Source organism: Anopheles gambiae, chromosome 3, assembly GCF_943734735.2.
Source record: "Anopheles gambiae chromosome 3, idAnoGambNW_F1_1, whole genome shotgun sequence".
Taxonomy (NCBI): domain Eukaryota; kingdom Metazoa; phylum Arthropoda; class Insecta; order Diptera; family Culicidae; genus Anopheles; species Anopheles gambiae.
The window spans coordinates 70,259,893-70,284,555 of NC_064602.1; the positions used below are offsets into that span (position 1 = coordinate 70,259,893).

The window sequence follows — 24,663 nt, forward strand, 5'->3', positions numbered from 1 at the left end:
TCAACCAAATAGGGCACTTCTAATTCACATCAGTTACACGGTTTATTTATGTTTTTTCAAGCTCCCATGTGCGCGAGAGAGATGGCATTGTCACCAGCATAACGAAAGGCATATGGAGGGGGCATAGAGGGGGACGGCTAGAGAAAATGAGCGAGATGCAGCTATTTTGAACGTCAAAATCCCTCGCCATGTTGTACGGGACTGTCATCCGGCGTGAAGTAGGGGTTTTCTTTTTTTCTCCTGCCTTCAGTTCGCGTTTGTAGTTAGTTCGTGCGCGTTGCACGGCTTTGCAAATATTCCGTGCAGATATTTCGGAAAGTGGAATAAAATTGCAATCTCGTGCCGCCGCGTCCCGCGCGTATCTCGTTATCGCCATAATCTATTTATTTCTTCTGGCCGGATACGGTAAATGCACACCCTGCAATTTCGAGTGAGAAGTGAAAAGTGCAATTGTTTAACCTCAACCACTGGTGGTAGTGGTGCTGCTGCTGTTGTTGTTTCCCTTTCCCGTTGAAAAGTGTACACACAAACATGCCTTTACACGCCACCCCGACGCCATCAGGTGTGTTTTGAAGTCGCTGTGAGGCTGATCCGCCGAAGGAACAACGGCGTAACACAGTCGATGCGTGAATTTTCGCAAACGCACTCAACTGCAACACACGAGCGAGCTTCCATTGCCCGTCTGCTTCGCTGGAGCTGCTTTGTACCAGCACGGCCGCTCGTAAAGAACCGCGTTCCTCCCTACGCAGCTCGTTAGAGAAGGGAAAAAGCGAATCGAACGCCGTGAAGAAAATCCCGTTGACCTACAAAAAGAACGGAACGAATGTCTTGGCCGGTCTCCGTTTCACCTTGAGAGCAACTGAACCATTCTTCGTCCCGTACTGTGCGCGTATGTTGGTGTGTGTGTGTATGTTTAACCAAGTGCAATTCGTGCCGTATTTTATGCGAACCGCGAAACATTGCTGGCGCGTGACATCATCGAACAGTGCTGGTGATTCGACGCGAAAATAAACATTCGTTAAGTTACCATCCATCCCCCTCTGCGAGGTTAAAAGTGCGTCCATGTTCCAAGGGGCCAACACTCCAATCATCAACGACTGTAATGAAAAGCAGCGTTAACGCTTCGTCCACCAATCGAGGAAGCTTCTAGGCTGCTATAGCAACCAGCCAACGAAAACAACAGTTCCCGGATCTTCCCGGACCCAGCAAATACGCGCACACCGTGATAGAGAGCAAACCGTGAGCAACTCCCTTTGGCAGATTATGAGTGCGAGCCGATTTCCAAAGTTTCTTAAACCGGGTAAGCATCTTCAGCCGTTTTGGTTATTTGCACCATATGGTAATAATTAGCGAACCACCTTCTCCACATACAGCAAGCACACACACACACACACGCACACTCTTGGCATCTCATTCACACGTACACGCGGGAAAAGCTAATTGAGTTTGCATGCTTAAGGGAGAAGCGATTTTCCCCCACCATCACCGCAACGCCGCCAACAGACGGGGGTAACCGATTTTCACCGAGCTGGCTTCGACGTGCGACGCCGAAGGGTTTGCGCCGACGATCGAACGATCTTGGCCCGCTTTGATTACAATAACCTTTGTTGGATCGTTCGTAGTCGAAGCTAAAGACTATTCGCTGCATTGGCCAGATTGTTTGTGCTTTGCAGCAGATGTGTGGAAACGTTTTTGATGGGAAAATGATTAGAAATGCCGTTTAAATTTTAGGTTTTTTTTAGTTCCCATGCGATGCTAGTCTTGGTTTTAGTCCATTTTCTGATAACTGTCCTTAGTTTATAGGTAAATTATTGTATTCAGTCTCATGTTAATGCTCGGTTTTAGTCATTCTGATACAGTCTCGTTCTAGTCCCGGTTCTGGTATATTTTTCCAATATTTGCCTCTACAGCCTCAGTACAAGCTTCGACGAGTGAGGATGGCTAACAGAGGACGAGGACGGAGATATCTAGAAGGAACGTTGACATGAATGATAGAACGAACGTCAGGAATATCGATAGTGCTAAGGATCAAACCAGCAGTGAAGCAAGCCTGAGCAAAATGCCGTCTCTTTTCTAAAGAGTTAATTCCCAAAAGTTGACTGCAACGGACTGCTAACGGGGGCAAAGGAGAAAAGGGTATTATGCGCCGAATAGCGGTTCTAATGAAGAGTCTCTGTACTTTAGCCGAGTAATGCGTCTAATACTGGTAGGACCTCAAATTATGTTGGCATATTCTAATCAAAGAGGTCACAACCAGAGCAACATACAGAGCAGCAGCGAGGATCATTGAAGTCACCTGATGTGCGAATTTTTAGGCCGATAATTTGGCTGCTGAGCTTGAGCTTCTTATTATTCTTCTTGGAGTAACAACCTACGTGATCATGCTAGCCTATACAGGCATTCGAGACTTCTTGGCAAGTACCACGCAGCCGGATAGTTTGTTTTGCTATGGGGAGACGGTTCATGCGAGGCTTGAACCCACGACAGGCATGTTAGTAGGCGGAATCGCACAAATTCAATATTTGGATAAATCCATGAATCCCTGGATTTCAATCGATTTATGAATCTTAAAGACTCATGAATATTTGAAGATTCACAGATCTTTCGATCCTTGGTGATTCATGAATCCTTGATGATTCATGAAACCTTAGAGATTCATTAATCTTTGAAGATTTATGCATCTTTACTGATTCACGCATCTTTGAAGAATCTATTCGAGATTCGAATCACTCATCACTGAAGATTCATATGAATGAATCTCATCGAAAGATTCATGAAACCCTACACTAATCTATCTACTACGAGCACGAGAAAATGATTACTACAGAGCATTATTCTGGAGACACATTTAAAAAGCGGCAAAAGGAGTTAAGAAAAAAGGCTTGAACAGACATCATTTACGAAAAGAAGGATAAGGAGGGGCAGGCCAGTAGGCATTAAATATTGACGGATGCAATTCCGATTCGAATGCCTTTGCACATGCACAAAGTAGGGCGATGCCGCGATAATTGTTTACATTGTCCTGATTACCTTTTTTATGTATGGGAAAAAGCCAATTGTATTTCCACAAGGTGGGGAACGTTTGGAACACTGGCTGGAATACCGACCGGACCTGGAGAATAAGAGGGTTTAAGTTTTCCGAGCACAACCTCAACCAGCTCTACATCGATGGCAGGGAAAGAGAACGTTTTCTGGAATATAATTTAAGCACTGAGACAAAGTATTTAGTATTATTAGGATGTATGTACTTGCTCCGGCATGATCATGCATGTCGTTGTGCTATAGAATGACTGGCCATTTTCGGTGCTGACCTTTGACCCCAGATAGGTGAAATTTTGGACGCTAAAATAAGATTCAGATTTGTGAAATTGAATCAGTCCTTGGAATGATTCAACGAATCTTGAATAAATAACATTTAGTTAACTTTTCTCCAACTTTTTTTTAAATTCATGAAGTTCCCCGCAGCGGAAAAGGGCCGCTCAAAGGTCGCTGACTTCTGTTTCCACCACCTGCCCGTCAAATACTAAGATGCGGCGCCATAGCACGATGAACGACTCACGTGCAAGACGTGCCAAACAACTGCAGGAACCCACCAATTCCGGAACAGAAACGTGCGATCGTGCGTTAATGGTGCGGAATGTTAATGAGTCCACCGCGACGTAGACAGTAATAGTTGATCGATTTGAGCAACCTAGCTTTTCCATTGTGGACCATTAGAAGGGAACATTGTGTAACCCGTTCTGTCATCCACGGTTATCTCTCACTCTCGTCTCGAACGTGTATGGCGTGGGGTTGATGAGTGTGCACAAATGAACGCGCGAGTGAAACACCTCCAACGCCTCGCTGATAAGCGCAAAAGCGTACGAAGGCTAAATTCCACGCGTCATCCTAACAATCGATTAATCTCCCTCCACGAGAGAGAGAGAGAGAAGAAGAGGGCACCCGCCAACAGGTGCTTTTCATTGGCTTTGACTTATCAAAGTTTAAACACGAACGGTAAGGACAACGACGACAACCCCTTTGGAAGATGATTACGACGGGCGCAAGGTGCGGCAGCACATCGGCGTGCCCAGACCGGTGCAAGTACAGTACGTGGCACTGTCAAAAACCCCCCGCGCGTCAAACACACGATACGAGTGTATTGGCCAATCTCAGCCACCATCCAACACCATCACCACCACCACCTTTATCATTGTTATCAGTGTAACGAAGTAGAGACGAGCACAAGCAAGTGTGTGTGTGTGTGTGTGTTGCGCCCGTCCAGTCACGGATCGCGATTTTTTGCGGCGGCAGGTCACATTCTCCACCATCGGCGTGTGGTATTGGTGCGGCAGAAGTGCGCCCGACCAAAGCCTCCCCACTACGCGAACTGGACCCGCGCGCGCGAAGTGGTAATTGAATTAGTTTCGCGCATTTGCACGTTCCGATCGGGACGCTCGGACGCTTTTGGAGAACGAATTTGTGCCCGCACGATACACACCACCACCACAGGGGACACAGATTGCAATCCGCTTCCGCTGCTCCATTCGCGTTCTGTTCGGTTTGCTTTGCTTCCACTTTGCAACACTTTTGGTTGATGTAATGTTTACACATGTTTACATGGCGGTGATTTAACACACGATTATTCTAATTGTTTTTTCTCCTCTCTCTCTCTCTCTTCCATACTTTCCTGCCGGATAGATGACGAATCGTTTGCCTCGGAACGGGACGCGGCACCAGCGGATGATCACGTAACGTCGTTCGTCTTCAACGCCCACCAGTCGCTGAATCTTGCGGCGCAGCGCGAACGGCTCCCGATACGCCAGTACCGTGACCAGATTCTGTACTGTCTCGAGCATTACCAAACGCTCGTGCTGGTCGGTGAAACCGGATCCGGCAAAAGCACACAAGTACCGCAGGTAAGTGAGAGCAGGTGTGGTGGAGCTGGCGTGTTTTGCAGCAACCATCGAACGCCAATGGTGAAAACATAAATAGAAACAAAACCAATCGGCTTCAAATGTCCCTTGGACGGTGAGGGAAATCGAACGATGTTTCCGGTGCGGTCCCGTCCCGTTGATAGCGAAATGAATCACCGGCAGAAGATTAGCATTATCATGTATGCTATATTGCGCGCGCTTTCTGTTCTTTAAACGAGCGCCGGTTTCTCGTCGTTCTTATCATTGCTCAGTTCTTTCTCTCCCGCTCTCTCTGTCTTTGAATGCCAGTGCCGTGCGATCGTGTAATGAACCGGTCACACACTCGAAGTGGAAATAGATCTTTCTTACGGTTTGCGGCGTTGTTCCGGCAGTAGAGACGTGCTTCAGCGATGAGAACCTAACCCTGGGGTCAGAATGTTTAACGGCCACGATGATTTGTGCAAACTCACGTTGGAAACCGATCCAGTTGGCGTTGATAATTCGCTTGGTTGCGCGCGTAGAAACAATCACAAAGCAAGCTTCTGCTTTCCTGTGTGGAAGTCAGTGATATCTCGTGCTCGTTGCTTCGATTTGAGCGTCGGTTTACGCATACGTTTAGCTAGGGATTTGGATTTAAAAATGATCGAATCTCTTTGGTTGAAATTATGGCACACACACGCAGTGCGCGCACGCGCAAAATCTCTCACGTGTGCAGGCCGGACGGGCTTTGTTGATTGCGTTTGCGTGCGTTTGGCGTATTTGTTCGTTGCGGGGTAAATTGGGTAGTTAACAACGAGATGGTGTAGTCATATAATTGTTTATTATGTGTTTTTTAAGCCGTGCATTATTATGAACCTGTCTTGATATCATGTGCTTCGGCTATTTGAATCGATTATAGCAGATGTGTCTATGGACTTTTTTCCTAATTTCGTGTATAGGGTTTAGTACTCTTAATGTTATTTACCCTCTACCCGAAAACAAAGGGTATGAAGAGCTCTTGGAATCTGTTTAATGGATTTTATTAATTTTAGGAATTACAATGTTGGTATTAGTGATGGAAAAAATGAAGTTTTGGTCGAAATCGATTCCGACTAGCTTAAATTTTTTATGGGATCGATTCCGGATAATAGGTCCGGAATCGATTTCCGAAATCGGCTTCGGAATTGGCTCCGAAATCGGCTACCGAATTGGAATCGTCCCCGGAATCTGAATTGGATCCGAAATCAGATTTGGCTTAGGCTTCGGCAGATAGGCGTTTTGGGTCTAATGATACTACGTATTGATAGCCGCAAAAGAATCAAAGTTTACCTGTAAACTATCCCCTCTCTTGGAGATTCCTGTACTATTTTCCGGACTAATTCCGGACCTAATTCCATTTCTTTAATTGGCTCCAGAGTCAACTCCGGAATCGGCTCTGGAATCGGCTCCGGAGTCGACTCCGGAAATAACTTTAGAATCGGAATCGATTCGAGTATCAGAATCGGCTCCGGAATTGATTCCGAACACAGAATCTGAATCGAGTTGATCCGATTCTGAGTTCCCACTGAGTTCCCTAGCGAAGAGCTCTTGGAATATGTGTTTTATGGATTTTATTATTTTTAGGAAGTACAATGTTGGAATCGCTGATCTGCGTTAATTTCCAGCGGTTGCTTGGATGCGTTTAGTTTAGCTTAGGCTGGAAATAGACGAACCGAGATCGTTGCGGTACCGCGAAATTCGCGCCTTGTTTATAACAGTTGTAGAACTTGTAGTTGGGCTGTCAAATCTTCCTCGCCTCCGATGGCGCCTGCTGTTTCGTAGAGATACCCAACTTCGGTAAATAATTTGATTCGCAAATTGATAAAAAATATTTCTTCTTGGCACATTCAATCGTCACCAGACCTCGGATGGTTCCATACACGAACTGCGTTTTATCTCGCCTATCTGTCAGATTTTATAACAGAATTGACAGCTCAAGTCATACACGATTTTCGCAGTACCGCGACAATCTCGGATCGTCTATTTCCAGCCTTACATACAATAGCAACCGGTTTGGTTATGAAAACGCAACACCGATTTTTTTGAGAAGCAAGGAAAGAAAAACATAAATCTCACTCAGAATTCAATATTTGAACGGTTTTGTGTAGTTTTTCGAGAATGTTCCATGTATCGACTTAAATTTTGGCCTTTAGCTATGCTTCGGTAACTATGCTTGAATGTCATCTACAACGTGTCAGGAACGATTTCCAATAAGTGCTCCAAGGAACTGTCCTGGAAGCTTGAAAATCAGAAGATACGTGTCCTACTTGAGGTGGTCGTCACTTTAGGTCCCAAGATATAAAAATGTCACGTTAATATTTCTACAAAAAAGTTGTTGCATCCCGAAAACCGGTCGGATGCCGGCTGTCGAGACTAATTAACTACCCGATTAGTCAATCATTGCTTAGAGCGACGATCCATACGAGGCTTGCACCCAGGACGGGCATGTTGTTAAGTCGTTGGAGTCAAAACCACTGGGACAGATTCAGGTATTATTTTTAGAGACGAATTAAATAGGCAACAGTATCAGGGCCCGGAATGGAGTTAGGATCTTTTCTAGGACCGATATGGAATCTCAGAGAATCTCATCTCAGACCGATTAATCAGTTCAAGGAGTAGTCGGGGTTTGGGATCAGTTCCAGTACCGGTAGGTATATGTTACAGAATCTGTATGGGATCTGTATCAGTTCCAGGAGCAGTATAAGCTCAGTGGAATTTCTGGTATGAGTTCAGAATCAGCCGGTATGCGAGCAGTTCCAGGACCGGTATAGGGTAGCGATCGGCAAAATACGGCTCGCGAGCTCTTTGATATCGAGATGGCGGCTCTTAATAGGTTATATATTTCATAAAACTTTCACACATTATTGCTCTTGATTTAACAATTTGGTTCTTCACGTGAAACTCTACAAACATTTTTGTAGAATTTGGCTCTTTCGGTCGTAAAATTTGTCGACCGCTGGTATAGGGCCAAGATAAAATCCAGCCCCGGTATGGGATTGGGATCAATTCCACAGCCGGCTTGGTGTACTGTTGGGTTAATCTGATTCAGATTCATGAATCTGAATGAATCTTTTAATGAATTCAATGAATGTGAATCTCGATTAGAAATATTTATGATTCCTAAAAAAAATCATGAAACTCAAAGATTTGAGAGACGCATGCAGTCGTGAGGCTCAAAGACTCTATAAACAAATAAACCAACCAACCAACCTCAACAGATTCATGAATATCAAAAGATTCACGAATCTCGAAATGTTCATGAATCTCCAAAGATCTCGTCAGTGGTCATACCAGCCTATACAGGCTCTTGAGACTTCTTGGAATGTACAATCCTGCCGGATAGTTTGTTTTGCTACAGACAGACGGTTCATGCAAGGCTTGAACCCACGGCGGGCATGTTGTTAAGTCATGCAAGTTAAACACTGTACCACTGATCCATTGAAACCACCAATTTATGTCAATTTGACAATCGCTTCGATCATTTGAACATTTGTAAAATCATATATCCCTAAAGATTTATGAATCACTTGGAAGATTCGGGAATCTTCATGGATACATGAATCTTGAAAGATTCATGAGTCTTACGAGAATCATAAATCTTTTGAAATTCTCGAATCTAACGAGATTCGCGATTCTTTAGAGATTCACGAATCTTCAGAGATCCGATTCGAGATTCGAATCTCTCGTCCCTTTAGATTCATATGAGTTCTGAATGAGTTCTTCATGAGTCGGTATGATTTCTTAATGAAGTTTTTCTTAATGTGGAGTTAAAAGTCACAAGGAATTTGCATTTATATTTTCAAAAATCCCAAGTTTTTTAATACTTCTGAAGATATAGTGCAAAACCCTGTAACCGGGCCAAATTCACTAGTGTTTAAAAAATATCTGAGATGATGTACTAGCTGTGGACAAGTGTGAAAGCAATAACAAGACGTCAAAGGTTTTGTCGTGCCCCGTGGACAAGAAAATCCATTAACTATTGCTATGGATTAATACAGTAAAGTGCATTTTTGGCAGTAAGATCTTAAAAGAAACGCACGCGGAATGTGGAATCTATAGTTTTGATCAACCCCTCTACTCTAAGTATAATCCTTTTGTCAAGCAAGCGTCTCCCCTTAGTCGCCCAAAATATCTCGGCGCAATTTCGGACGGACACTCCGCATGTCACAGTAACGACAAAACAAACAAAATCGACCCGATGGTTCGCATGGCCTCGCGAGCAAAAGGCGCACACGTGGCACGATTCACTAAATCATTCATCCTATCTATCCTAACGATAGGTATGCATCTAACATCGTAAAAATGGGCTATACTAATGAGGCGAACGCCTGATGTGTCCTGTACACTATTTTTAGCTCAACCCCCATCATCAGTCAGTCAGTCAAGCCCACTGTGTTTGATCGCTCCTGTTTGTGTGGCACCACCAAATGATGTTGTGCCGGCTCCTAACGTAATTGTGACACGTTAGGAAGCGAATGTCACCCAGGTTCAGGAGAGATGGTGCGTTTTTGGCTTGTCCCTCTCTCACTCTTGGCCGTATCGTATCGAAACGATCTAAACTATTTATGGCGGGACTATCAACAGTTTATGACGCCCCCAGATCGTCCGTCCCGTGCCCGTGTATTAACCGACACGATACATTCGAAGCCACACCAAGCCAAGCGGACTCACAAAAAGCATTCCGGAGGTCGGAATTTTCGTGTGCAATATTTATGAAATCGAAATCGGAAGGATATTTTCGGGCTTTCCTTTGAAATACGGACGGTGTCATCGTACCCAGCCGAAATATCTTCACAGACACACACGCTCGGGACTATGGAATGGCCCCAAACATATTGAACCCACCGCCCTTACACGAACCTTGCGTGTGCTTGTTTCTTTGGTTTTGCTCTAATTTCATATGCATGCGAAGAATAGTGCAGAAAACAAAGCCGCGGACACGTGACGTCGTTCGAACACCGGCGTAGGAAAACTGAGCTCATGTTGATTTGGTTTAACACGTCGAGGCCTTTTTGTTGTGCCCAAAAAAACGGGTTACGGGTTTAGAGAAGATATATTCTCCCCAGTAGTGATAGCGCATTGCGTTTTCTACACCGTCTTCTTCTGCGTCTTTCCTCGGTGTTTGAACGCACAAAGTGTTTTGGGCCTCGTTGTGGCGTGGTCGAAGCATGATAGTCGTCGCTTTTGCCAATCTAGTACTCACCGACCACCGATACGCTTGTTTGCGCACCAAAGTTTTTCGTGTCTGCAGCGAAAAGGACGGGTTTGCGGGCAAAATCAGTGAAAGTGGGCGCTGCTGCTGCTGCTGTTTGCTTATCGTGGTCGTTTTATTTCTGTGATATTGCGGGAAGTTTTAAGAGTGAAAAGTGTTCGTAAAAGCTGAATTTCTAAAACAGGTTGCTCATTTTTAAATATTAGGTCATTTTTACTGCGTGTTTTTAAGTGTAACGGCATTAAAACTCCTTTTAATCGAGATTGGCAACATCCTTCGCTTGCATGTTAATCCCCTCCCATTCCCTACGCTACAAAAGCTCCCACCGTTTTTCTGCTCCGTTAAGCGATTTGTATTCCATTTTAGCTTTTGCGGCTCGAAAATCGACCCCCCAGTACCCATGCCCTCTCGGGACACCGAGCAAATCCGTTCGCTCGGCATCCATAAGTTCCTCCCTACCCTTTGTGCATTATTCAAATAACTCATTCCTCAATCTCCACCCACAACGGGGACAACAATGAATGGATGGACACGGAAAGCGAACGAACGAAGAATAGAAGAAAGGGGACATAAAAACGCGCGCAACATGAAAAGCACCAACTCACCCACTCACAAGTTCTATTTTATGTTTCGTCCTACATCCTGGTTTCCTTGGCTTTCCCGCTGGGGGTAAATCCCTATTCCCTATTTAACCCATTCCCCCCCCCCCCCCTCCCGGAACCGTTCGATTTTCTAACACGACCACCAACGCTCTCGGTTCGGACCTATGAAAAGGATTGGCACTTTAGTGATATTACCTTGATAATGTGACATTTCCCGACCGCACCCCGGGCCACACTACTCTTACAATTGTGTCACCGTTTTCTGTCCCTCGGCCTCGGAATTCCCCAAAACGTGCACGCTGGTCCTTTCCAACCGCCACACAACAACGTTCGGGGCGATACGAAACCCCAACCAAATACACACACACACGATGTCAAGGACTCGCGGGGTAGTGTATGGAGTAGTGGTGGGTGCTCGGAATCGGACCTACTCGTTTCCGATTCCGTGTTCGGAATCAATTCCTGAGCCGATTCCGAAGGCTATTCCTTAGTTGAATCTGGAGCCGATTCCGGAGTGGACTCCGGAGCGGAATCGGAATCGACTCCGGAATCAGAATCGGGTCCGCAATAGGAATCGATATTGGAATCGCAATTTGCTGCGGTAACGGAATCAGAATTGACTCCAGAATTGGAATTAGTTCCGGAATGAGAATCAATTCTTGAATTGAAATAGGAAGTTTCAGAAGCGAAATCAGTCCGGGAATCTCCATGAGAATGGATCGTTTACAAATAAATTTGGACCCAGCTGTCAATACGCATAATTGGACCCAAACGGCTTTTCCGATTCCGAAACCGAATCCGATTCCGGAGCTGATTGCTATTCCGAAGCCGAATCCAATTCCGATTCTGGGGCCAATTCCGGTTCTGATTCTAGAGCCGATTCTGGAGCTGATTCCGAAATCGATTCCCGAAAACTTTGGAGCTAGCCGGAATCGATTCCGACGAAAACTTTGTATTTTCCATCACTAGTATCAACTAGTATTTTTCCCACTAAAGGATCAACTCGCGGCGCGAATGACGCCATACTCTCATACTCCATACGGTCTCCATCGGTCGTGTCGTGTGTCCCGAGCAATGTCTCACTTATGCAAATTGCTGCACTCTTCCATCGTTTCGTGACTTTCAGTTTCAAATGGACCCGGTGGGGTCGCTACCCCCTCCCCCTTCCCACGTCTTCCTGTGGTTGGGGAGTCCGTCTCCGTGAATGGGGTATTGAACGATGAATTATAGATTGGTGCAGCCCACTTCTTTTTGCTTTTGTGAAGGTACCACTTTACAGATTCTATCACCCTCTATCACCAGGGGTGGTGAAGGTATGCAATCCTTGCACAAAGCGCACAAATGGCGCTTCGGAATGAAGAAGAAAAAAGATTGTCGTCATAAAATATGAAAACCGACACAGGACGGGTAAACAAGTTGTTCAATTTGTTGATATTGACGTGCTGATACACTGTACTTAAATTGATGCCTAGATCTTTATGAGTTTCCAATTCGCGATGGGGTTTTCCGTACTTAGGCACAAACTAACCTTTAGAACACGCATTGGTCCCTTGCAACATTTCCTGTTTCTGTTTGCTCTGTTCCGCATTCAGCGCTTTAATATTCTTAACCCGTGTACATCCAATGCACATGCACACACTAGTGGACACACTCAGCAATATTTTTGCATCCGTCATCAGCAAATGCGACAGCACTACCACTACTACTACTACCACTACTACTCGGTTTTGTTTCATCCCTTTCTTTTTGTTTCTCTTTCCGTTTCGTTTCAGTTCGTCGCTGTGCTGTAGAACTGCTGCGAACAGAACGGGCGCAACGAACGAACCCCCACGTCCCTTCCCTCCGCCACCCCTCCCGTTTGTTGTGAGGCACATCGTGGGTGTGCCCGGATCGCGAAGGAAAGGACGCTAGCACGCAGTGACCGAACGAACAAACGGACGGGAGCAAAACGAACGGTTCTTAGTAGTAGTTGGTGTCGTTGTCGTTGTGTTGGTCGTGGTAGTAGTGGTGTTTTAGTCATTGTCCACCTGTCAGTCAGGGACCACAGGGGGACCGTGTCAGAGTCGCGCTGGTCAGTTAGTCTTTTGTGGTCGATTGTCACACACACAATCCTTGAAGTCTGGGAAGTGTACCCAATAGTTGTTAAGTTAAGTTTTTGTTATCACCTCCATAGGGAAGTGGGAATATAGTTGTAGGTTAACTAAAGAGAGAGAGAGATAAATAGGGAACGATAAGGTTAAACATAGTGAAATACATCTAGGAAAGGTTTTTTTTTTTATTTTAACGTATTGTTTGAAGGACCAAAAAGTAATCCTTTTTATAGCAGAACGGTACACAACACGAGTAAAAACAACCATGGTGGGTCCGAGTTCGCAGGTCAGCAAGATGCTGCTGTCGCTGCTGTTTCTGCTCATCGCGTTCTTCGCCTGGATGGACGTGAACCTGTACATTCGCATCCAGGACTATCCGATCCGGGACACCGATCCGTTCCTGCTGGCCGCCAACAGCACGCTGCTGAAGCCCGCCCCAGCCGGTAGCCACCCGAGCACGGTCACCTCACCCCTGCTTGCCGCGTCCTCCTCGATGCCGCTGCAACTGAACCGACACATCGTGCGGTACGAAGACGTGGCCTGGGTCAACTGTGACCTGAACCCGCTCTGTGACGTCACCGTCAAAGCGATGATGCTGGACCACACGAACCACTACCTGTTCGCACCGATCGCGACGATCGTCGACAATGTGGCCGGCTTTTCCCAGGGCGATCTGGTCACCCCGAACATGATCTCCTTTTTCCACGTGTTCGTCGCGATCGCGGCCGGCCGCATGATTGCGTCCGATTCGCTCGGCTACCGGCGGATCGGGGTGGTGCTGTTCCAGTTCCGCACCTTTCTGGACGATCTGGACGGGCATGTGGCGCGGGCGAAGAAGCACATCCGCGGCGAACGGTCGGACATTGGTTCGGCGGGCTACTACATCGACGGGATCTGCGACGGGCTCGGGTGCATTGCGCTGATGATTGGGGTGTTTGTGTTTTTGAAAAACAATCCACCCCGACGGGGGTACACCCAGCTGCAGTCGATCATACCGGTGTCGGAGTCGAAGTCCGGGTCCGAGTCGGGCGTCATTTACAAGGTCAAAGTAACGACGAAGAAGGTCGCCCGGAAGGTGCTGTGCTACACCGGCATGCTGGTGCTCAGCTCGACCGGCTGGAACCGGTACATCGCGATCTACCAGGATATGCTCGAGCGGGAGAATGTGACGCCGGCCCAGTACCTGCACCAGGAGTCGGTGTTCCGGTCGACCGGGTTCTTCGTGATCGCCTGGCTGTGGCGCATCTTTAACGTGCACGCGCTGCTCCACTTTCTGCTGCTGAGCGTGTTCTGTGATAAGCTGTGGGAGTACCTGCGCATGATCCAGTACGCCGGGTACGTGGCGCTGCTCGTGATCATCAGCTTCGCCGAGATGCATCTGCTCGGCGTGCAGACGTTCATCTACAAGTCGCTCACGGTCAACAATACCTCGTTGTGATTGCGCTAAACATTGCGCAAAAAAGCGCCTTGCGGGCTTGTCGACGATTGTTGTTTTATTAACTTTTTTTTTATTTCAGTTTCATCATTTATTGTATTTTGTGTTTGTGTTCCCCACACACGTGTTTGCCCACGTGTATGTGTGTATGTGTTAAGATTATATTATACAGGCGTGCGGTGTGTAAGTGTAAGACATTTTCACCCCAAACCCCCTCCCTTTTCCGTCACTGAAACATTATGAAAACCACGAAATTATTATCAACAAATGCTAAAACAATAAGCAGCCCTCCCTTCCTTATTAAGCCTTAAGAAGAAGCGTTTAAAGCAGGTGTGAATGGATTAAGTTGCGCGCTCGAACCTAGTAAGAGTATTGCAATTGCATTCGGACGGTTAGGACGTCCGTTATGTATGTGTGTCTGTGTGTTTTTGTTTTTTGTTTTAGATGAGCTCATTGTATATCTACATATTATGTATGTGTTGTATAGTGTGATACAAGCGCGAACCGGACGCGTCTTATATTTATCGTGAGAGATAAAGCGCGTAAAAAAAATCAAAACCAGCCTTCATTACTATTAGTACGATCCTTTCTATCTACATATATATACTATACATGATGCTACTTTCTACACGCGCGCGTGTGCGTGTTTATGCTGTATTTTAGTAATCCGTTTTCTAGTACGTCAGTGTACAGTGTTGTAGTAGCAAGCACCAAGCCGCTCAGAACGCATCCAGAGGGCGCTAGAGAGTTCTTTATTAATTGAAAAAAAAACAACAACAAACCAATTGTGTACAGTGATTAATGGCTAATATTTGTACTGATTTTTTAACACACCGGTGGGGAATAGTTATATATTTCTAGGCAAGAGGTTATTTTCTCTCAAGTACCGCTACTTTTACGAACATGTGTGTGTGCGTGTGTGTTTGTAAGAAAATCCACTGATGAATTCTGTCAGCTGGGTCATGCGCTCGCGCGCGCTTACCCTTCTGGTCGCCTTGTTGTGTAATTTGTTAGCACCTAAATAATGCAGTTCAGCGCCACACTCACTAATCACACTACTAGCAAATACACAGGCAAACGGAGGTGCGTTCATTAACGTGTTCTCTACTAATCAACAAGCGGCATAAATGAGTTCGCCCTCCTTTTATGCTGTCCCTCTCATTTTCCCTCCATCCGGGGAGGATTTGTTGTGTCCTTTCATCCTCGTTCGTCGGTCCATTTCCCTGGACAGCATAACAAATCGACGACGGGGCAAACACGGCCTGTTCTTAACATTTAACCGTGACTTTAACAAAACAAAACAAAAACGGAGTGAGAGATGTGTCATTCTTGCCAGGAGAAAACAAGAAGAAAACAAAAACATTTAACGGACGTTATAAAACAAAATATATTAGAGAACTATATATAAAGATCCGGGAGAGAGAAAGAGAAAGAGAGATGGGACAAATGAAGCGATAGAGAGATTGTGGATTATTTATAATGAGGAAGTATATATATATATAAAGAGGGAAAACAGAGAGAAAAAGATATCTTTGCGTTGTGACTGTTGTCGCAGAATTTGCAAACTCTATGAGGTGCGATTATCAAAAATCGAAAAAAAACAAATCACACACAAAAAATAACAGATTAAATAAAACTATTAAAAATGTCCAGCTGTTTGTAATAATGCTGTTGTATTATTATTGCCTTTATTTTAATGATTGGGAAATTAACTCCATGATCTACACAACACATCGATTCTTCTTCATGTCCGGAGGATGACAATCCGAACAATGTCTCTATTACAGGAATGACATGTTTTCTTTTAGTTGTCCAAACATTTTTGGATGCTTCCTGAATCTGTTTTGAATTTGTCTTACCACCCTTTTCTGTTATTTTTTTTAATTCGTTCTTATATTATTTATAGATCTTTTCCCACTTGTCTTTGAATCTTTTGGCATCGTTTCAAAATTTTTGAATTAAATTATTCAAAATATGTTGGGTAACAGTCCATAAATCCGTAATACGAGCTCAAAAATTTTCGGGATCATAAAAAAAACCCACACAACATACAACAGATTTTTTATATAAACTATCGCTTTGATCCATTGATCTTTTATAAACATTCATACATAAGAACTTTCAGAATTAAGAATGAGTTATTCAAATCCTGAATGGAATCTCCAAAGATTTATGAATCTGTAAAGTTTGATGATTCTCTGAAGAGTCAAAAGTCATTAGAGAGTCATGAATATCTAGAGATTCATATATGTCTTCTGGAGATTCATGAATCATTAAAGAATCGTAAATCGTCGATAATTCATATGAATCATGGAATTGTTGATTTTTTATTTGATGATTTTTAAAAGATTTATATGTATTTTTATGGGTCAGATCAGGGGTTCGGAAAGTATCATTCAAAATATTGATTGAAATTCATGAATCGGAATCAACGTTACCCATCTCTAGTATAAAGGTGAAACTCAATTTGAAAATTTTAATGGTTTATATAATAATTCATATAAAAAAAAATAAATAAAAACATTTAAAAATCAATTAATCATATGAATTATCATAGATTCATATTTATCTTCGATGATTTATGATTCTCTAAAAGTTCACGAATCTCCAAAAACAGATGAACCTCTAGAGATTCATGACTCTTCAGAGACGTTTGACTCTTCAGAGTATCATCAATCTTTAGAGATTCATGAATCTTTGCTATCTTCTTTAGACTCCTTTTGATTCAACCGTTATTATGGCAAATATGACCAACAAAGACAATTTGGAAAATAATCTATAACAACTCTTCATCCTACGATCGAATGATCTTTCCAATAACTAAAAATCAACGAATCAAAATATCCCTTACTTTGCACAAAAAAGCTCCATCCTTTCATATTTGGATCATATTGTCTCTTTCCAGTACCTGTACGAGTTCGGATGGCACACCAAGGGCCTGATCGGCATTACGGAGCCGCGCCGCATCTCGGCGATCACGCTCGCCGACCGGGTCGCAACCGAGCGGGGCGAACTGTGCGGCGAAACGGTGGGCGTCTCGATCCGCTTCATCTCCAAGTGTGACCCGGCCCAGACCAAGATCAAGTACATGACCGAGGGCATCCTGCTGCGGGAGATGCTGGCCGATCCACTGCTCACCCAGTACGCCGTCATCATGGTGGACGAGGCGCACGAGCGCAACACACTCACCGATACAGCTCTGGGGTTGCTGAAGAAGATCGCCCGCAAACGACCAAACCTACGCATCATCATCTCATCCGCCACGGTTGATGCGGAGTTGTTTCGCGATTTTTTCAACCTAAAGTCCAAGGGTGCAGCTAAAGACACTGCAGTCATTCTGACGGTGGAGGGTCGGATGTATGCGCAGGAAATTTATTACCTACGCGATCCGTGCCCGGACTATGTGAAGGAGACGGTCAACACGGTGATGAAGATCCATCGGGCGGAAGGGAAGGGAGATGTGCTGGCGTTTCTTACCGGACAGGAGGAGGTGCTGCGAGCGGTCGATTTGTTGCGCGAGCATGTGGAGGCGAGCGGCAAGGAGGACATGCAGATACTGCCGATGTACGGGACGCTCTCGAATGCGGATCAGCTGAAGGTGTTCTTTACCGCGCCGAAGGGCGTCCGGAAGGTGGTGCTGGCGACGAACATTGCCGAAACGTCCGTCACGATTCCCGGCATTGTGTATGGTGAGAATCATTGGGACTTAGTTTTAAACAAAATCGCATGTCGTTTCATGGTAGCGGAAGAAGGTGCTAGAGAGGAGTAGGGTATTGAATAGGTTTCTGTACTGGGTCAGGGTTGTGATCCGTGACAGGTACAGCTTATGAACCGCAATAAGAAAGGGAGTAGTATCAGGAACGATATAGAGTCATCAGTTCCTAGAATGGTTTGGCTATGGTATCAGTTCCAGGGACTGAGTTGGTTCAGGATAAGTTCCAAAATCGGTTCAGAATTATTTCTAGGTCCGTTTAAGATCAGTTCCTGGACCTGTCTGGGTTCGTGATTGTTTCCAGGACTGGTATGGGTTCAGTGTCAATTCCAGGACCTGTATGAATTCAGCATCAGTTCCAGAACCGGTATGGGTCCAATATCAGTTTAAGGATCGGTATCAATTCCAGGACCTGTATAGGGTCGAGATCGGTTCCAGAACCTATATAGATTTAGGATCAGTTTCAGCACCTGTATGGGTTCTAGATCGGTTCCAAGACTAACATGGATTCGGGATTGGTTCCAGCAGCGGGGTATGGTTTCAGTATCAGTTTTAGGATCGGTATGGGTTCGTGATGAGTTCCAGGACCTGTATGGGTTTGTAATCGGCTCTAGGACCAGTATGGGTACTGTATCAGTTCCAGGACCGGTATAGATTCGAGATTAGGTCCTGGACCCTATGGTTTCGGGATCAGTTCCAGGACCGGTATAGGTTCGAGATGCGTTCGGGGTCGGTTTCCGGATCGGTATGGGTTCGTCATCGTTTCCAGTTACCGCTATAGGTTCAGTGTCAATTCCTGGACCAGTATAGATACAATATCAGTTCCAGATACGGTATAGGTTCAGTCTCAGTTCCAGGACCGGCATGGGCTCGTGATCGGTTTAAGAACATGTATGGGTTCAGAATTAGTTCTAGAACTGGAATGGGTTCATAATTAGTTCCAGAATCCGTATCGATTCGGTATCAATTCTTGGGCTGGTACGGGCTAGAAATCAGTTGCAGTTGATATCAGTTGGTATGGATTCAGGATCCATTCCAAGATTGGTTTCGGTTGGGTATCTGTTACAGAACCGGTCCTGGATAAGCATGGATTCATGGATCTGTTTCAAGCCCGTTATGGGTTCAGGGTCAGCCCAAGAACCGGTATGGGTTTACCAATAGTTTCACTTCGGGTGATGATTCAGAACCAAATTCTGAATTTCATCCACGCATTCCTTGTATGTAAGAGCCACATGGGAATTGCGTTATCATTTAAAAAAAAGTTTTCTCCCAGCCCTTTAACCATGCTGACGTAAATTTTAATTCAATTATTAACCATATTCTTTTCCTCCCCTTTTCCAGTTATCGATTGCGGCTTTGTGAAGCTCAAATGGTACTCGGCGGACAGCACCACCGACAGCCTGGTGGTAGTACCAGTAAGCAAAGCGGCCGCCGAACAGCGTGCTGGCCGTGCCGGGCGTATTCGTAGCGGCAAAGTCTACCGACTCTACACGGAAGAAGCGTGGGAAAAGCTGCCCGAACACACACCGCCCGAAATGCGCCGGTCGGACCTTTGCAGCACGGTACTGTTCCTGAAAGCGCTCGGCATCGATAACATCCTGCGCTTTACCTTTCCATCGCCACCGCCGGCCAAAAACCTGCTCGCCTGTCTCGAAACCCTTTACGCACTGGAAGCGCTCGATGCGGAGGGCCAGCTAACGTCCCCCGTTGGATATTTTCTTGCCGAAATGTCCATCCCACCGATGATGGCAAAGATGCTGTACAAAGCGGGCGAAATGGGCTGCTCGGAGGAGATCCTCATCATCATTGCGATGCTACAGGTACAGTCCGTGTTCTCCAAACCGGCCGGCGGTCAGGCGGCGATCCGTGGGCGGATCGCAAAGCGCAACTTTGAGGTAGCGGAAGGTGATCTCATCACGCTGCTTAACGTGTACTGTGCGTTCGTGGAGTCGGGCCGAACGAAGAAGTTCTGTGGCCGCAACTTCCTCATTTACCGCAATCTAAAGCGTGCGCATGAAATTAAAACGCAACTCGCGGGCATGCTGGAAAGGGAGTTAAATATTCCGCTCCTTTCCGCCGGTGGCAATGTGGAAACGATTTGCCGCTGCATTGTGGCTGGGTTTTTCCCGTACGCGGCCTATCTGCACCATTCGGGGGTGTATCGGACGGTGCGGGGTAACACGGAGCTAAGCATACACCCACTGTCCGCCCTGTACACCGAGCAGCAGCCCCAGTGGGTGGTGTTCTGTGAGCTGATTCATACGACCAAGCTGTTCATGAAAGATTTGACCGTGATTCAGCAACAGTGGCTACCGGAGATAGCGCCCCACTACTACCACAAGGTGACGGTGCGTGACCATTTGCTATAGAAGTGTGAACGAGAAACGAGAAAAACCTTTTTTTTAATATATACAAATACACTTTAACAACACTTAGTTTTATTGGCCAACCGTCGTAAGCGTTCGAACCAGTTCCTTCAACACTTCGCTCGTCGTACAGTCGGGCAGTTCCTTCACGCACGCTTTGCCCGTTCCAGCCAGCTCACCGACGCGCGGATCGATCGGCAGCGTGCCGAGATGGGGCACCTTGGCCAGCTCCGCCAGCGAATGTCCACCGCCGGACGAGAAAATGTTCGTACATTCCGCACAGTTCGGGCATACGAACCCGCTCATGTTCTCCACGATCCCCAGTATCGGAATGCCCGTCTTCTTGCAGAACGTCACCTCCTTCCGCACATCCTCCAGGGCCATTTCCTGCGGCGTCGTCACGATAATCGCACCCTCCGTGCGGACCGTCTTCAGACACTCCATCACGGTGATGTGCTCGTCGGACGTGCCGGGCGGTGTGTCGATGATCAGATAGTCCAGCTCGTCCCAGTTCACGTCCTCGAGGAACTGCTTAATCATGGCGGTCTTTTTCGGCCCGCGCCAGATGACGGCATCGGAACGATTTTTCAGCAGAAAGCCGATCGACATCACGGCCAGCCGCTTTTCCGCGCTAGTGTACACCGGCACCCAACCCTCGTCGCACTGGTGCACATCGCGATCCTCCAGCCCGAGCAGGTACGGTACGGAAGGGCCGCAGAGGTCGATGTCGAGCAGGCCAACCTACAATGGAGGGGGGATATGTGTGTGTTAAGATTGGCCTCAGCGAGCTGATAAGAAAAGATGGATTGTGTGCACTTTACCTTGTGATCGGCTTCGGCCAGCGTTAGGGCGAGCTGTGTGCTGACGGTAGATTTACCTACCCCACCCTTACCGGAAAGCACAAGGATAATGTGTTTCACTTTGTCTAACATTTTGGCAAAGATTGTATCAATTTCACAGTGGAATGACTAAGTTCCTGTGGGAGAGCGGTGCGTGCGATGAAATTCAAAACAAAACAAACCAAAACCAGCTGACAGCAGCTGATTTGACAGCAACGAGCGAACGTGACGACCCAAGTGACTCAAAGCGTTCAAAACTGCTGTTATTTGAGGAGCAGCTAGGGTGCTCTCTACTATGATCTACATTAGTGATGGATAAAGTTGGCAAATAGTCGGATTCGCCTCCGATCCGACTTTGAAAATTTCGGAATCGACTCCAGGAGGTAGGTCCAGCCAGTTTTATCTGGAGCCGTCCAGAATCGTCCAGAGTAGGAGACATCCAGAGTCTTCCGGAGTCATCGGAGTCGGAGTCGATCGGAGTTGGGGCCGTTCTGAGACGGCCGGAGGTGGCGAGTGCATTGTTTGTGGTCGGGTATATCATCTCCAACTCCGACGCTATTCTTTTTAAGAATGGCCTGCTTGAGAATTGCACGCGCAATGCGAAAGAGAAACAAAAGAACAACACCACAAAATTAAATGACTCAGGCCGATTCCGACTCCCGCTGACTCCGGCCGACTTCGACTTTGGGCGATTCCGGAAGACTCTGAGCGACTCTGGCTCTGGAGAACTCTGACTCTGCACGGAACTAGAGGTTCTGATTGTGCTAGAGTCAGAATCGGACTAACCATAGCCAGAGTCAGATCGGAGTCGTGGGTGCACTCCAGAGAGCTAACCACCCCAAACGCGTTTAATATTGGAGTTTAATATTTAAACAATCGTATCGCTGTTCTAGTTCTAGCGATGCATAACTTCAATGCGAAACCATACAACAGTACAGAAGAAATGAGAAAGATCTCCTCTAAGCGAGGAAGCTCCACTAGTTGGGTATCCCACAAACAGATGGCACCACCAGCTTTTTTGCTATTTTTAGAACGAATGAGTCGTTCACCGTCTGCTAAACGAATTCTTTCTAAGGTTTCTATAATCCGTTTAGGTTGAGAGCTTGAATCGTTTAGAACCCGTTTAGTGGTTGTTTAGTCGTTTAGAGAGAGAGAGAGAGAGAGAGAGAGAGAGAGAGAGAGAGAGAGAGGAGAGAGAGAGAGATAAAGAGAGTAGTTTAATTGAATTTTCGGTTGTTGGTCATGTTGGTCCATCACATTTGGTTTCGCTGGCGTTGAATGATTTTTGTTTTTATTTAATTTATTTTAACACATAGTGCTATCCAAGCGCCACATATTAAGCTTAAACGACTGGAAAATTGAATATCCATAGAAAAAAAAATGAAAGCTCCACAGCTTCATTGGTTTGATCAATAGATGGCGTATTACAACTCATCATTATATTGCTATCCTTTTCTTGCAATGTGTTTCGACAAGTTTCATCTTATCATGACCTATATAGCCTTCTAACTTTCCGAGCAAAAATCTATATGAATGGTCGTGTGGTCAGATACGTGGGTATCAACACCAACAACCATTACTTAAATCTCACTTGCTTCAGTGCTGGTGATTTCGGTTGGAGTTTAGTATTTAAACAATCGTATCGCCGTTCTAGTTCTAGCGATGCATAACTTCAATGCGAAACCATACAACAGTACAGAGGAAATGAGAAAGCTCCCCTCCAAGCGAGGAAGCTCAACTGGTTGGGGGGTATCCCATCAACAGAGAGCGCCATCAGCTTTTTTTGCTATTTTTAGAATGCATGAGTCGTTTGCCGTCTGCTAAACGAAGTCTTTCTATATTCCGTTTAGGTAGAGAACTTGAGTCGTTTAGAAGCCGTTTAGTGGTCGTTTAGTGGATTTGTGGCACTTGGGTTGGGACACCATCGACCATTACTCAAATCTCACTTGTTTTAGTGCTGGTGGTTTACATTGGAGTTTAGTACAGTGGAGCGTCAATTATCAAACAGCGCTTAAGCAGCTTCCTACGGGGGCTACGGTGCCGGGTATTATTTTTCTTTGTGTTTTATTTTCAAGCAAGCGTCATCGGTGAAATAAACAACAGGATTTGTTTTGTTTGTGTACATGTGTATATTTTTAAAACCTTAATATTCATGAATTACACAAAATGTCACACAATTTACTGTACAATTACAATCACTTCACTCAATATTCTTTCTTCAATCAATGAATCTAACTTGTTCAGCAGCTATGAGATGATTGACGGCACCAGTCTTTGACACTTTGACAAGGGCCACCTAGTACCGATGTCATGCATTAAAAAGCTATAAAGTTCCTCCAAGTTCGTTACGCTTTCTTAACAAGCCTTCAAGTTCCATCGTGAACCATACACATCAGGCTAATCAGCTACAAGGTTCCTGAGAGTACCATGTGCCTGTTAAAAAGCTCCATAGTTCCGCAAAGTACCGTCTATCTCTTAATCAGCCACAAAGTATGACATCGAAACGATGTTTTGTTAAACAGCCCCAAATCAGCTATAAAGTACGAGCTAGCTATTTGGGGCACTCTTGACACATTTCTATGTTAACCTCTAAACCACAATTAGAAGCGGCAGAGTTTAGTTGCGAAGTATACCTGATTTCTTGAGCAATATTCTACTCGACGTCGATGCAGCTTGGTTGCAATTAAAGAACAAGCCTGCAAAACCAAACAAAAGTCAAGCTCTGCATACGGTAATTTAAAATTTTCACCATATTCACCACACACAACGGTCTGTTACTTGGGCATCCTTAGCCAATGCGCCTTTTGAACTGTACTCAAACCGCACAATACAAACACGCAGCCATTTTGCAGCTATTGTCAGTGTGGCCAGATTATTTTGGCGGTTTTCGGTAGACGCATCAAAATTTTATCTGTAGTTTTCGGTAGGTTAAAACTCGAAACTTAACTGAGTTGAAAGAAGTGAAAGCGAAAGAAGTGTTAAGCGGGGGGGGAGGGGGGGTTGCTAATGCGCAAAATAAAAGTTTCATCTCACGAGAATATGCAACCTTTATCTAGGATATGGATTAGATTTGGTTCAGCGGTTACACAAATGAAGTTCTTTCTGAAGTGTTGCTCTGAAAATTTTACTTGGAATTCTAAGCCAAAGAAGGACTAAGATGCTAGTTTTTTTCACAGTTCTTTTTCTCGTGGATCCACGCGACCGCTTAGGGCCACAGCAGTGCTCCATTGGATACAATTTTATCGTGCGTGCTGTCATCTGATTTTCGCTGGATTAATTAGATTTATTTGATTGTTTGGCTGAGTTTTATAGTTCAATGATTAAAAAATTGAGATTTTTTCCTTAAAAGTTTAGATTTTCCCTATACATCGGTATTTCTGGTCACTTTGCCCACAGGTCAAGGTGAGCTTTTTGGCGGCCACCGTCGCAAAAGCGTCGCAAAACGTCAAAACCGACGTCACAAGTACTTAAAAACGACGTCGCCAGCGAGGGAA

The 24,663-nt window shown here is 45.5% G+C and overlaps 3 protein-coding genes across 3 annotated transcripts; 2 read left to right on the top strand and 1 right to left on the bottom strand.

Annotated features, from left to right (window-relative positions):
- The first annotated feature begins 199 nt into the window (after positions 1 to 199).
- On the top strand, positions 200 to 20,390 carry LOC1271086 (probable ATP-dependent RNA helicase DHX35). Its single transcript, XM_309832.5, has 4 exons — positions 200 to 1,300; positions 4,681 to 4,898; positions 17,158 to 17,941; positions 19,306 to 20,390. The coding sequence occupies exons 1-4, from the start codon at positions 1,264 to 1,266 to the stop codon at positions 20,331 to 20,333; spliced, it is 2,067 nt and encodes a 688-aa protein (XP_309832.5). The 5' UTR covers positions 200 to 1,263; the 3' UTR covers positions 20,334 to 20,390.
- On the top strand, positions 12,503 to 15,918 carry LOC133393655 (ceramide phosphoethanolamine synthase). The gene has a single exon (XM_061659465.1). The coding sequence runs from the start codon at positions 13,083 to 13,085 to the stop codon at positions 14,253 to 14,255; it is 1,173 nt and encodes a 390-aa protein (XP_061515449.1). The 5' UTR covers positions 12,503 to 13,082; the 3' UTR covers positions 14,256 to 15,918.
- Positions 20,020 to 22,027, bottom strand: LOC1271085 (cytosolic Fe-S cluster assembly factor Nubp2 homolog). The gene is made up of 2 exons (XM_309831.5): positions 21,152 to 22,027; positions 20,020 to 21,071 (listed from the first exon to the last, which is right to left on the bottom strand). The coding sequence occupies exons 1-2, from the start codon at positions 21,260 to 21,262 to the stop codon at positions 20,403 to 20,405; spliced, it is 780 nt and encodes a 259-aa protein (XP_309831.5). The 5' UTR covers positions 21,263 to 22,027; the 3' UTR covers positions 20,020 to 20,402.
- Positions 22,028 to 24,663: the final 2,636 nt, after the last annotated feature.

Coding starts and splice junctions, on each gene's coding strand:
- LOC133393655 (XM_061659465.1), top strand. CDS start 13,083: ATGGTGGGTCCGAGTTCGCAGGTCAGCAAGATGCTGCTGTCGCTGCTG.
- LOC1271085 (XM_309831.5), bottom strand. CDS start 21,262: ATGTTAGACAAAGTGAAACACATTATCCTTGTGCTTTCCGGTAAGGGT. Junction 21,072..21,151: donor TGGCCGAAGCCGATCACAAG/GTAAAGTGCACA, acceptor CCTCCATTGTAG/GTTGGCCTGCTCGACATCGA.
- LOC1271086 (XM_309832.5), top strand. CDS start 1,264: ATGAGTGCGAGCCGATTTCCAAAGTTTCTTAAACCGG. Junction 4,899..17,157: donor AAAGCACACAAGTACCGCAG/GTAAGTGAGAGC, acceptor GTCTCTTTCCAG/TACCTGTACGAGTTCGGATG. Junction 17,942..19,305: donor GATTCCCGGCATTGTGTATG/GTGAGAATCATT, acceptor CCCCTTTTCCAG/TTATCGATTGCGGCTTTGTG.